Genomic DNA, 12,434 nt, shown 5'->3' on the forward strand with positions numbered 1-12,434 from the left:
TTATATTATAAGTAAAATCACATCAGAATACAGCCCTGTTTGATTTTCTTTGATTACTTGTTGTTGTTGGGGTTTTTTTTTTGAGGGGGGGGGGGGGGGGGTGAAACTGTCAAAGCATTTGATAATAATAATAATAATAATAATAATAATAATAATAATAATAATAATAATAATAATAATAATAATAATAATAATAATAATAATAATAATAATTATTATTATTATTATTATTATTATTATTATTATTATTATTATTATTATATTATTATTATTATTATTATTATTATTATTATTATTATTATTATTATTATTATTATTTTAAATTATTATTATCATTATTGTTGAGGCAACTTCCCCCTGCGATCCTGGAACGGATAAGCGAAAAAAGATGGATGGATGGTTTATTATTATTATTATTATTATTAATAATAATAATAATAATAATAATAATAATAATAATAATAATAATTATTATTATTATTATTATATTTCTGGTTTCTGTACCCTAAAAGTTTGTAAAAATTCTGTAGTTCGGTTGTACAGTTCTACATGTTCTAATTGTGATCATGGTTTTGAGCTGACCTCCTGTGGACTTCACCTCACATGTACATCTGGGGTTGGTTGTGTGGTTTATTGATCTACAACAGTTTAATCCTGAGCCATTCAGACATGTCTAAGTGTCGCTGGCGAAGACACTAAACCACATCTTGCTCCTCATCGGTGTGTGACTTTATTGTTCAAATCCAACCCCAACAAAGAAATAAAGGAATGGAACCACCGCTCTTGTCGGACGCTCAAGCAAATGTGTTTGTTTTTGAAAAATCCCAATTATAACATAAAACTCTTTCACTTAACAGCTGAACTGTTGGATTTGTAAAGAATACTTTTGACAAAACAGGTGTAATCAATTGGGATGTGATAGTGTTGCGTAGTAGAGCTGTAATCCACTCAACACACCTGGCAGCAGAAATACAAGCTTCATGAGGTTAACGCTCCAAAATGGACCGTGTTTACCCAAAGCTCAGTAGAAACGTGGCTTTGGGGATCTCATGGGGATCTAAACCATTCAAGAGCTCAAAATGCTCCACAATATCTTGCTTTGGTCATACCTTGTCACTGTAAACCATCCATCCATCCATTTTCTATAGCCGCTTTATCCTTTGCAGGGTCACGGGGGTCTGCTGGAGCCTATCCCAGCTCATTACAGGTGAGAGGCAGGGGTTCACCTGGACAGGTCGCCAGTCCATTGCAGGGCCACATATAGAGACAGACAACCAGACACACTCACACCTACGGGCAGTACTGGAGTTGAGAGGGGATGAGGGGGGATGGCATCCCCCCTGAAATAAAAACGGTCCAAATCATCCCCCCCTGTAAAACTGCCATCCCACCTTTCCATCCCTTATGTCATTTCATCAATGAATGTGGTTTTACTGCTATTTCAACATTTAGAGTCATCACCAGAAAAATAACACCAGAAAAATTACTTATTTGACCATTTTCACCTGTTTCAAGTAAATTTTCACTTGAAATAAGTAGGAAAATCTGCCAGTGGGACAAAATTTATCTTCTTATTACAAGGAAAAAAATCTTGTTCCACTGGCAGATTTTTCTACTTATTTTAAGTGAAAATCTACTTGAAACAGGTGAAAATTGTTGTTTTTTCCAGTGATGAGTCTTGTTTTAAGTGTAATGAGATTTTTTTACTAAAATGAGACATTTTAACTAGAAATAAGACAAATATTCTTGTTAAGATTTTGAGTTTTTGCAGTGATCCATGTTACTTATCCTGTGAAGGACAGAGTCATATTGATAAGTTCAGAAAAGTGTTTTTTATTGTTGTGTTTTGATGTATTTGATGTAAGCCCAGTGGATATTTAAAGCTTACAGAAGGCTGCATTTAACTGCTGCTATGTAATTCCTGCAGTATTTCTGCAGGTGCTATTATTTGTAATATATTATATTATTTGTAATCAGCACAAATTATCTGTCCCCATATGATAAAATCCACCATGCCCCCTGATGTTTTTTTTTACAACTCGATTAATGCCTACGGGCAATTTAGAATCCTCAATTTACCTACTATGCCTATTTTTGGACTGTGGGAGGAAAACTGTAAATCAATTTGTTGTTTAACTGTTTACTTTTCTCCTTCTTTTTTATGCCATCCTATGACCCCGTAGAAACATGGCAGGGATACTTAAGCAATATAATATTCTATCATAAATATGAAATGACAATGCCAATGCATGCAGACCCCACTCCAGTATGGGGCTAGAACAGTCTCATAATTCACAAATACACACGCCGATTCACAAATGCACAGGACAAAATTCACAAATGCACAGACCGATTCACAAATGCACAAACCGATTCACACGTGCGTAGGACAATATACACAAATGTGTTTTTGATGCACACACAAATATAACCTGATTTACAAACGTTTTTTGTCTGTGAGCTGCGCTGGATTTGCGTGTGACTTTTGAGATTGGCTGAAACAACGGAAGAACATCTGATTGGTTGCAGATCCTTCAGTGTTAAAAAAAACGTATTTGTGGATCGGGTCACGTCAGGGGAGTCTCAAAAGTCACACGCAAATCCAGCGCAGCTCACAGACAAAAAAAAACTTTGTAAATCAGGTTAGAAAGTGTGTGCATCAAAAATACATTTGTGTATATTGTCCTACGCACGTGTGAATCGGTTTGTGCATTTGTGAATCTTGTCCTGTGCATTTGTGAATTTTGTCCTGTGCATTTGCGGATTGGCGTGTGCATTTGTGAATCTGTCTGTGCATTTGTGAATTTTGTCCTGTGCATTTGTGGATCGATCTGTGCATTTGTGAATTTTGTCCTGTGCATTTGCGGATTGGCGTGTGCATTTGTGAATCTGTCTGTGCATTTGTGAATTTTGTCCTGTGCATTTGTGTATCTTGTCCTACGCACGTGTGAATCGGTTTGTGCATTTGTGAATTTTGTCCTGTGCATTTGCGGATTGGCATGTGCATTTGTGAATCTGTCTGTGCATTTGTGAATTTCGTCCTGTGCATTTGTGGATCGGTCTGTGCATTTGTGAATCTTGTCCTGTGCATTTGCGGATCGGTGTGTGCATTTGTGAATCTGTCTGTGCATTTGTGAATCTTGTCCTGTGCATTTGCGGATCGGCGTGTGCATTTGTGGATCGGTCTGTGCATTTGTGAATTTTGTCCTGTGCATTTGCAGATTGGCGTGTGCATTTGTGCATTATGAGACTGTTCTAGCTCCATACTCCAGAGCTGAAAACACCAACCCTCATATCTCATTCCTACATTCAAGCTCTTTAAAATACACTGTGGTTTGGGTTTTCTGTTGGGGTGACTAGTAAAATCCAGCTTCAAAGTGTAGTTATTGTCTTGTCACATCACTGCTTAACATCGCAGCTTCTTAGAAAAACAAAGCAATTAACGCTCGTCCTCACCAACATCAAAAGAGCTTACTGGAAGTGCATTTTCCAGCTCGTATCCAAATGTTTCACCACACTGCCAGAGGTGGAGGGTGCAGTTAGGATCAGGGGGAAAGTCCCTCCCTGCCATCTGGGTCCGCACGGGGCTGGACCAGCACCAGACCCGGGATCATTCCAGCCAATGATCGCAGATCAGCTGCAGCAGAGGAGAGACGGCTGTTGCAGAACCGGGACCGGGGCCGACGCATACTGGACGCGCCGCACACTTTGCAATCAAAATTAAACTTCTAGTGTAGTCTTCTGCAACCACTTGCATTGAAATGGAAAATAAAGTCGCAGATTTTTCAGGAAAATGGAAAATGAAGTCTTCGGAAAATTTCGAGGAGCTTTTGAAAGCCCTGGGTGAGTTCATAAATTGATGTTTTTTTTATTATTAGGACTTTGCGACTTACTTTAAGGATGTTCAACTGTCCCAAAAGTCGGGCTTGTATACAGTTTCTGCAACCTTTGGATGAAAACGCATGCAAAATTCGGAACTTGTCAATGTTAAATGCAGCTTGTTGTTTTCTGGTTTATTGATCAACCACGCAGATGAAAGAGAGAGAGAGAAGAGAAGGGGATGGGATGGGTGCATTTCCATTACAAGGTCCCATCAGTCATCCCACTGGTAGAAGTGCATTGAAATTCAAAGCTGAAACGGACTCTGCCCTCCTCATATGTGCATGAGAAGGCAGTCATTGTTAAGCTTTGCAGCATCCCTGTTTAGATGCAGTTTTTGCAGGAGTGAGAGGTCAGGCCAGGGCCGTCCTGTGGCATCCATTAAAAATCTGGAGACAAATAGCCCGTGGACATGCTGGATCAGACCTCTTTAAACAGGGGTCCTCATGTGGTTGTAATTACAGCCGGTGGATCTAAAAGCTCTGACATGGGCCCCAGCAGCCAGCCGGTTCTGAGACTGACTCTCCTCTACTCCCCCGGGCCTTCCTGACCCAATCTGTCTGCGTATGTGAGAGTGTGCTGGCCCTGTATTAGGACCACAGCACGGGCTAATGTGGTCTGAACTGAATCAGATGTCTGAATTGTGTTGATCACTCAGAAACAAGGTTTAACACATGAGAAATCTGGAAAACTTAACGGTTAACTGGCGCTTTATATTTACTTTTACGCCACATGTCAACTGTGCAATGCAATGATGAAACACAGCCATTTCCTTTTGGGTTAGTCTCCTATTGAAATGTCCTTTTTTTTGCAGTGCAACTCTGATTGTTCACTGACTGAGCCTTAAGGGCATAAATGTATTGCTGGTTCAGCTTCAGTCTGAGCTGATTTTTGAAAGAGAGTAAATATACAAAATTATGCAAATTATCTGTAAGGAGTCCCAAAACAATCACAAAGCTGTCCATGATCCCACATGTCGACACATTAAACCTCGATTTTATTATGATTCGTTATGATTAAAGGTAAATTAACTAGTAATATCTAATGAGAATGTTCTAAAAACATACCGATCATTACTGAAACCCCCCCACAGATAACAGTTAAATAAGTCTAATTTCCATAACCAGAGGTGCAGTTTTCAGAAATGTACATTTAAAGTAATTACTGTCTCCCTTTGTCTAGTTTTAACAGTTCTAAATCATCCATCACAGCTTAGGCATGCCTATACCTGTAGTAACTATAAAGCAGAGCCAAGTAGGCTGAACCTTTATTCATTTATTCAGGGATTTTCTTTCTTAGACTTTAAAACTATTGAAATTAATGCAGTCGAGTTTATTTGTGCAGGGTAGAAACAACTTGGGTTGGAGACTCAAAGGTGCAAATGGAGAAACCGCTTCACTAAACTACAGAAAATCATACGAGCACCCTATAAGAGTGACATTTATCCCACGCTCATCTCACTAAAGTGCTTTGCACTCGTAGCCACATCCAGTACCATAGCTTGGTGGGATGTCTTACGCGTGTTTAACACCTGAAAACATCCTCAGTTTCTGACTTTATCCCAATCTTTTGTTGATGGCCTTGGAGCCTTTCAATGCTGACATTTTTTTTTTGATCATTTGATGCGTTCAGACTTCACCGTTGTGGAAAAAAAGACCCCGAGAACAATCACCCCCTTTATATGCAGCTCTCATTCATTCATTCATTATTCACTCAGTGTTTATGCTGAGATCTGTTTTGTTTGAGGTAACCAAAGCTGTTTGGATTAACAGGCTCCACGGAGGTTTGGGGATCATTTTGGTGTTAAGAATGTATATAATTAGCAGTTTGAACCATGTGTGGGTTATTTCCCATTAGGTATAAAACAGACATATCTGGCAACCATTTTCTAAAGCATGGCGCTGCTTTTCAGATGATCGTCTGTGGTTTTAGTTCATTTAAAAGAAAGTCGTCTTACTTTGACTAGATGTAAATCCCACTGAAGACTAAATAGAGAAAAGTTTAAACCAGGGGTCAGCAACCCAAAATGTTGAAAGAGCCATATTGGACCAAAAACACAAAAAACAAATATGTCTGCAGTGGAGCCGCAAAAAATGAAAAGTCTTGTATCAGCCTTAGAATGAAGACAACACATGCAGCATGTTTCTATATTAGTTAGAACTGGGGGAAGATTTTTTCTTTCATTGTGCACTTCGACAAAAAGTCGAAATGTCGAGAAAAAAGTCAAAATTTTGTGAATAAAGTCGAAATGTTGAGAAAAAAGTTGAAATGTTGAGAAATAAGTCGAAATGTTGAGATTAATGTTGATGTACAATGTCGAGAAAAAAGTCGAAATGTTGAGAAAAAAGTTGAAATGTTGAGAAAAAAGTCAAAATTTTGTGAATAAAGTCGAAATGTTTTAGAAAAAAGTCAAAATGTTGAGAAAAAAGTCGAAATGTCGAAATTAAAAAGGAAAGGAAAAAGGAAGAAAAAAAGAGAGAAAAAGGGGAAAAAAGGAAAAAAACAAGAAAAACAAGAAAAAAAGGAAAAAAAGAGGAAAAAAAGAGAAAAAAAAGAAGAAAAAGGTCAAAAAATTTTGAAAAATCTCCAGGAGCCACTAGGGCGGCGCTAAAGAGGCTAGCTCTGAAAATGATGACATACATGTTGTTCCTTTTCATAAAGGCTTGTGTTGACTCTCAAATATCAGATGCATATTTTCAGTGAGCCTGAAACAAGGACAAAAAACATTCCACACATTTCGCTCTCACAGTTCTTCGCATATGGAAAAAAGGGGAAAAAAGGTACAGAATAATTCCCTGTGATGAATTGTTTATGACAAGAAAACTTAAAACCACCGACATGTGCTCTATTATCATATACAGAACTCCTCTCCACAGCTTTCAGATTGATTTTTGATCTGTTTGCCTGTATGTTCAGGTGTGAATGTGTTCCTGAGGAAGATTGCGGTGGCGGCAGCCTCCAGTCCAGCCGTGGAAATCACCCAGCAAGGAGAGACTCTCTCCATCAAGACGTCCACCAGCGTCCGCACGACCCACGTTTCCTTCACCGTGGGCCAGTCCTTCAACGAGGCCACGGTGGACGGGCGGCCGTGCACGGTACACACATCTTTACTCCTCTGAAAGTATTCCTGCGTAATATAACTCCACGCATACCAGAATTTACTCAAGGACAGCACGACCAGCCACGGTTCTGTGCAAATGCAACACATGGAAATGATTTCAGTGCAACTCCAGAGTCACCCTGGGCAATAATGCAGAGATGTGTTTTTAATTTCTTTGTGCTGGATGAGTACTGTACACAGTCCCCGACGGGCCATTTAAATGCTCTGACATGCGGCGATCCGCACCCTGAATCCCTGTTGTGAGCAAATCCAAACTCTCTTTGAACCTGAGTCTCCAAAACGCCTCAGTGACGTCAATTATTAATATTCTTCTCATTTGATTCTCTGCAGAGTTTGCCTAAATGGGAAACAGACCAAAAGATCTGCTGCGAACAGACTTTACAGAAAGGCGATGGCCCTAAGACGAGTTGGACCCGCGAGCTGACCAACGATGGAGAACTCCTTCTGGTAATTATTTTGTGCACAAAAACAAAGCACAGCTTTGGTAAAATAAGATAAATGCCTAATTGGTCGCCTTTATGCAATCATATCAATTTCAGCAGTACTTGCAGTATCCTTCATTCCCAAATTGTTATCTGTGCCGAGTCCTACAATCTCGTAAAAATAAAAGCACATCTTTCCTTTCTAAGGCTTTAAAGGCCATTATAAAAACATGATTCTTCTCATAGGTCTTGAAATTAAAGCAGCACTATGTAACTTTTCCACCTTAATCTAATATTTCATCATCATCATTGTGATGGTACATCAACTTCCAACAGGTTTAATGAACCTCTTTCGTGGTCTGAGGGGTCTGTATCGCCTTCACTGGTACTATGTAACTTTGAGGTGCATGGTAGGAACCCTGCCACACTAAAAAACTACACATTTTTACGGCTTTGACTGCTTTACGGCATACGTCATTCCCCCCCTCCTTCCCCTTCCTAAACAAGGTAGCCTAAGACGTGGGTTGTGCAGAACTGCGGCAGTAAATCCTCATTGGAGCTCCACTCTTTAGTAGGGATTTCATATGGACCCAAACCGTTAATAATCATTATTTTCTCCATATACCGCTCCCTGGCTTCCTTGTTTAAGGTATCCCGGTAAATTACAGTTCCTTTCCAGCAGTTTAACATGTTTTTTTTGCGTTCTGTCTGTTCACTTGGTGAAACAGAAAAGTAGTTTTGAAAGTCCGTCCCGTTCATTCACTATCAAAACAAATGCACGTGACGGGGACAGGAGTTTTCTGGCAGTACGCGCTGGTGCTCATGGGAAATGTAGTTCTTTCTGGTAAAGCACTACCGCTTTTGTCCAAAGGAGCCGCCAAACTCAACAAAAGCTGAAAGTTACATTGTTCTGCTTTTAAGGAGCATGAGGCAGGATCGAGTCAGGATTTCGTATACGTTTTAAGTTTTCTAGTAATAATGTCAGATGAAGCGTTCCAAACCCAAAAGAATGATTCCTCTAGAGTATCTCTCCGTTGCCTTGAACAGACTGTGTGCTGCAAAATGTGCTGCAATTCTGGGCCCGAATTTCCCGCGGCTGGGCTGCGGATGTGACGTCACATGACGCTGCATGCATGTTCTCCCCGTTCTCCCGTGCCGGCTTCGCTGTTGGCTGCAGTACCCCCGACGGCCGTCGTGGTGAAGGGTGGCGCTAGAGAGTCTCATTTCTTAAAAGGAGCCTCAAGCTCCTTTAAGTAAATAAAACGTCAACTTTTTTCTTTTCTTTTTTTTAGCAAAAACTAAGCCAAACATGCGGAAGCAGCGTTGTAAAAACTTAGTATACAAGATTTGGCATCATCTGGGACTGATCTGAGATGTAACATTGGATACATATATGATGGTCACATGAATAAGTATTTCAGACCTTTTTAGAAGAATTTAATGCCTCGAGTTCCAGGTAAAGAACCTTCCACACTGTTGTGAGCAACAAGGTTGTTCATTGTGGTACAGGGTTGAATTAGGGCCTTGGCAAAGATCATTTACACTTTTGTGAAAACAACATTATCACTGAAAAACACTTCATATTTTAGAGCATCTCCATATGCTGCATTCAAGACGGCGTCTTTTCCAGGGACTCCTTTTCATTTTACAACAAGACAATGCAAAACCACACTGTGCTCACATGACTTTTTTTGCTGTTTTCTTCCAGACAATGACTGCTGGGGAGGTTGTCTGCACACGGGTTTATGAGCGGGAATGAGGAAGATTGTTCTACACCATCATTCAGTTCTTCCGTTACGTGCTTCATATATGATTTCCATTTTCAAGCGTTGTTTTCTTCATTTTTACCTTCCTCTCAGCTAGAGACCGCTGGTCAAGCCTTGCTTAAAGATTGAACAGTGGAGAAAAGCAAATTACCTTCAACAGTTGAATAAACTCTTTATCTTTGAATTAGTCATGCCATACATTCCTTATAAGAGCTCTATTGCGGGGTCCAAGTTTTTTTTTTTGAAGATGTTAATAAACTGTTTTATATGAATTTACTGTTGGCTCATTCCTTTTTTCCCCTCATGTCCACCTCCCATTCCTGTCAGCATATCACCTTACACTATGCTCTGCTTTCTGGTTCTCCTGATTATTCCACACCCTCTAAATCTTTCCATCTGCTCTCCAGTACCTTGTCTTCCACAAGTTTTATTTTTCTTCATCGTTCAGTTCAATATGCAGTTAATTAGTATATAAACTCCCTCAAAACAGTCGCTCTTCTTTGAAAAAACATGGCATAGATGGATAGGAAACAGGGAGTGGAAATAAAAATGGTGAGTGGAAAAGGGAGGGGGGGCATTGCCATGACAAACGTATTTCATAGGATTGGAAGATGTTATATGTCCTATATATACCAGGAATGTGCTCTCTAAAATATCCCCACACTCAGATGACTGGTTTCTCACGCCGATATGAAGAATTAACTGTCTTTCTCTTATGCTGCACGGTTGTTGCACTGGGAGACGTCTAACTGTCAAAACCTGCATCTGCACAGAATAATCACAACCAGAACAGTGGAGAACCCAACTTATGGGATCAATTTGACTTTAATTGGTCGATTTAACACAAATCCCAGTGCAAATGCGCTAAAACAACTAGGATTAAACAGAGTTGTTCAGTTTGAAACTAACTTCACCTCACTGTGAAAAATTGATCTTTGGGGTCTCTCAGGCATTTCCTGGAGAGAGGACGTGTGCAGTTCACAGACTCTGATGGTTATTCCAGGTTTATAAACAGCATAAAGTGCTGCTCTTCAGTGCTTCCCAGTTTATATGCATGCAGTACTTAATAGCATTCTGCCTCCTTGCAGTCGGTGTTTTCCACAACATCAGCTGGTACATATGTGTCACTTTCAGATCCATCTCTTACTTCAACTTTTACTCTAAATCAGAGCTGGGTAGAGCAGCCAAAAATTGTACTCAAGTAAAAGTACTGTTACTTCAGAATAATATGACTCAAGTAGAAGTAAAAAGTAGTCATCCAAATAATTACTTGAGTAAAAGTAAAAAACTACTCAAGTACTGAGTAACTGTTCAGTAACGTCTGATTTATTTTTTTACACAACCATTCAAACAGACAAAAGTACAAAATAATCATCTTCAGGCAAATTAAATCAATAAAATAATAGAATAAATTTAAATTAATAAAAAATAAAAAATTGTTTAAATTAAAATAAGCTTAAAGTAAATTCAAGTACTTTAATAAATAATAAAATAAATAAAATAACAGAATAAAAAAATAAATTAAGCACAAGTAGCACAAAATTTCAAGCCTTTGTACTTTTCTTTTTTAACCAGGCAGAACTAGAACAAGCCCATGAACTCATAGAAACTCTGTGTGTGTTTGAGTGTGTGTAAATGTGACAAAACATGCAAAAACTAACATTTTTCCCAAAGAATCACCCAGTGATGTCATGAGATTGACGCGTACGCGGATAAAAGGGATAAAAGAAAAGTAACAGCTCAACGTAGCCTAATGTAGCGGAGTAAGAGTAACAGTTTCTTCTTCACAAATCTACTCAAGTAAAAGTAAAAAGTATAATGATTCAAAACTACTCCTAAAAGTACAAAATTTCCCAAAACTTACTCAAGTAAATGTAACGGAGTAAATGTAACTCATTACTACCCACCTCTGCTCTAAATAAGTCCATTGGTTTTCATTACCTGATACTTGACTCCTGAGCTGAAGAAATGATCAACGAGGCAGAAAACTGCAAAAATTACCAGTGCTTTGTGCTTCTCTCTGTTTGTGAAATACTGATTAATCTTCCTGATTTGAGCCTCAATCTGTAGCCTATATATGTATATTAAAGAATGGAGATCTTATGTGCAAGTATGCATGTCTTTCTCAACATCAGCCATCATGTACAGTACGTGCTTTTATGAGCTCACAACTGCAAAATATGTTTTCAATGACCCCAGTGAAAATTCAACTATTGTGCAACTTCTCTTCCATACCGCAACACTTTAACTGCTCAGAGGGATCGGAGAGCTTCCAATGTTTGCTCACTGAAAAAAATGCATTACACACACACACACACACACACACACACACACACACACACACACACACACACACACACACACACACACACACACACACACACATACACACACCAGATACACAATACTCTGTCTAACTGAGTGCTTTGACGGATCATTGTAACTCCGGCTGAAACATTGTAAAGCAGTCCCTCCTTAGGCGAGCCACTTTCCACACACAACTGTTATGCCAGTTCATTCCTCAGGTAGTGATGTCATGGAGCATCGCATTACTCCATTGGCTGAGGGGGAATGCTGTGGTTTCAGGACCAAGGAGTCACCCGAGTCCAGTGTTTGATTCAGGGCCATCTGGACTAATTATACCTGGAACCATTAGAGGAAATGATGAGTCATAGGAGTTAGAACCACAAACATGGATGCTGTAATATAAGCCAGTGTTTCTCAATCCTGGCCCTTGTGGGCCCCTGTCCTGCATGTTTTATGATACTCTGCTTCAACACCAGAGGTGTGAAAAGTATTCACATTCATTACTCAGGTAGAAGTATAGATACTAGAGTTTAAAAATACTCCTGTAGAAGTTGAAGTATCAACTCAAGTTTTTTACTCAAGTAAAAGTATAAAAGTACTGGTTTCAAAACTACTTAAAGTATAAAAGTAAAAGTAATGTAAGGGGGAAAAAAGCCTTTAAGGACAAAAACCATTGAAAATGAATGCATCTTAGTATAATGCAAATATATTAAAGAACCATATATGTGTACTATTGAGCATTAACATGTGTTTCAGAGAGCAGCAGATATGATGACTAGTTGCCTATAAGTATTGTAATGGTGCAAAAAGTCAAACTTCAGAGGCATGTTATCATTTATCCTAACCTTTATTGGAATGTACATCCAAGTTTAGTTGCAGGAATCTGAGGGAACGGATGTAAGAACAAAACTGGACAAGAACATCTGAAACAACCACAAC

At 39.1% G+C, this 12,434-nt stretch overlaps 1 protein-coding gene across 1 annotated transcript; it reads left to right on the forward strand.

Annotated features, from left to right (window-relative positions):
• The first annotated feature begins 3,595 nt into the window (after nt 1–3,595).
• Nucleotides 3,596–9,460, forward strand: crabp2b (cellular retinoic acid binding protein 2, b). The gene is made up of 4 exons (XM_061741772.1): nt 3,596–3,843; nt 6,796–6,974; nt 7,331–7,447; nt 9,131–9,460. Exons 1-4 carry the CDS (start codon nt 3,762–3,764, stop codon nt 9,179–9,181), a joined length of 429 nt encoding a protein of 142 aa, XP_061597756.1. The 5' UTR covers nt 3,596–3,761; the 3' UTR covers nt 9,182–9,460.
• The last annotated feature ends 2,974 nt before the right edge of the window (nt 9,461–12,434 follow it).

This window comes from Cololabis saira, chromosome 15 (genome assembly GCF_033807715.1).
Source record: "Cololabis saira isolate AMF1-May2022 chromosome 15, fColSai1.1, whole genome shotgun sequence".
In the NCBI taxonomy this organism is placed as follows: domain Eukaryota; kingdom Metazoa; phylum Chordata; class Actinopteri; order Beloniformes; family Belonidae; genus Cololabis; species Cololabis saira.

Bases quoted from the DNA above. Each gene is read 5' to 3' on its own strand.
- crabp2b (XM_061741772.1), top strand. From the start codon at position 3,762: ATGGAAAATAAAGTCGCAGATTTTTCAGGAAAATGGAAAATGAAGTCT. The intron at 6,975-7,330 runs GTACACACATCT...GATTCTCTGCAG, and splicing joins TGGACGGGCGGCCGTGCACG to AGTTTGCCTAAATGGGAAAC. The intron at 7,448-9,130 runs GTAATTATTTTG...GTTTTCTTCCAG, and splicing joins ACGATGGAGAACTCCTTCTG to ACAATGACTGCTGGGGAGGT.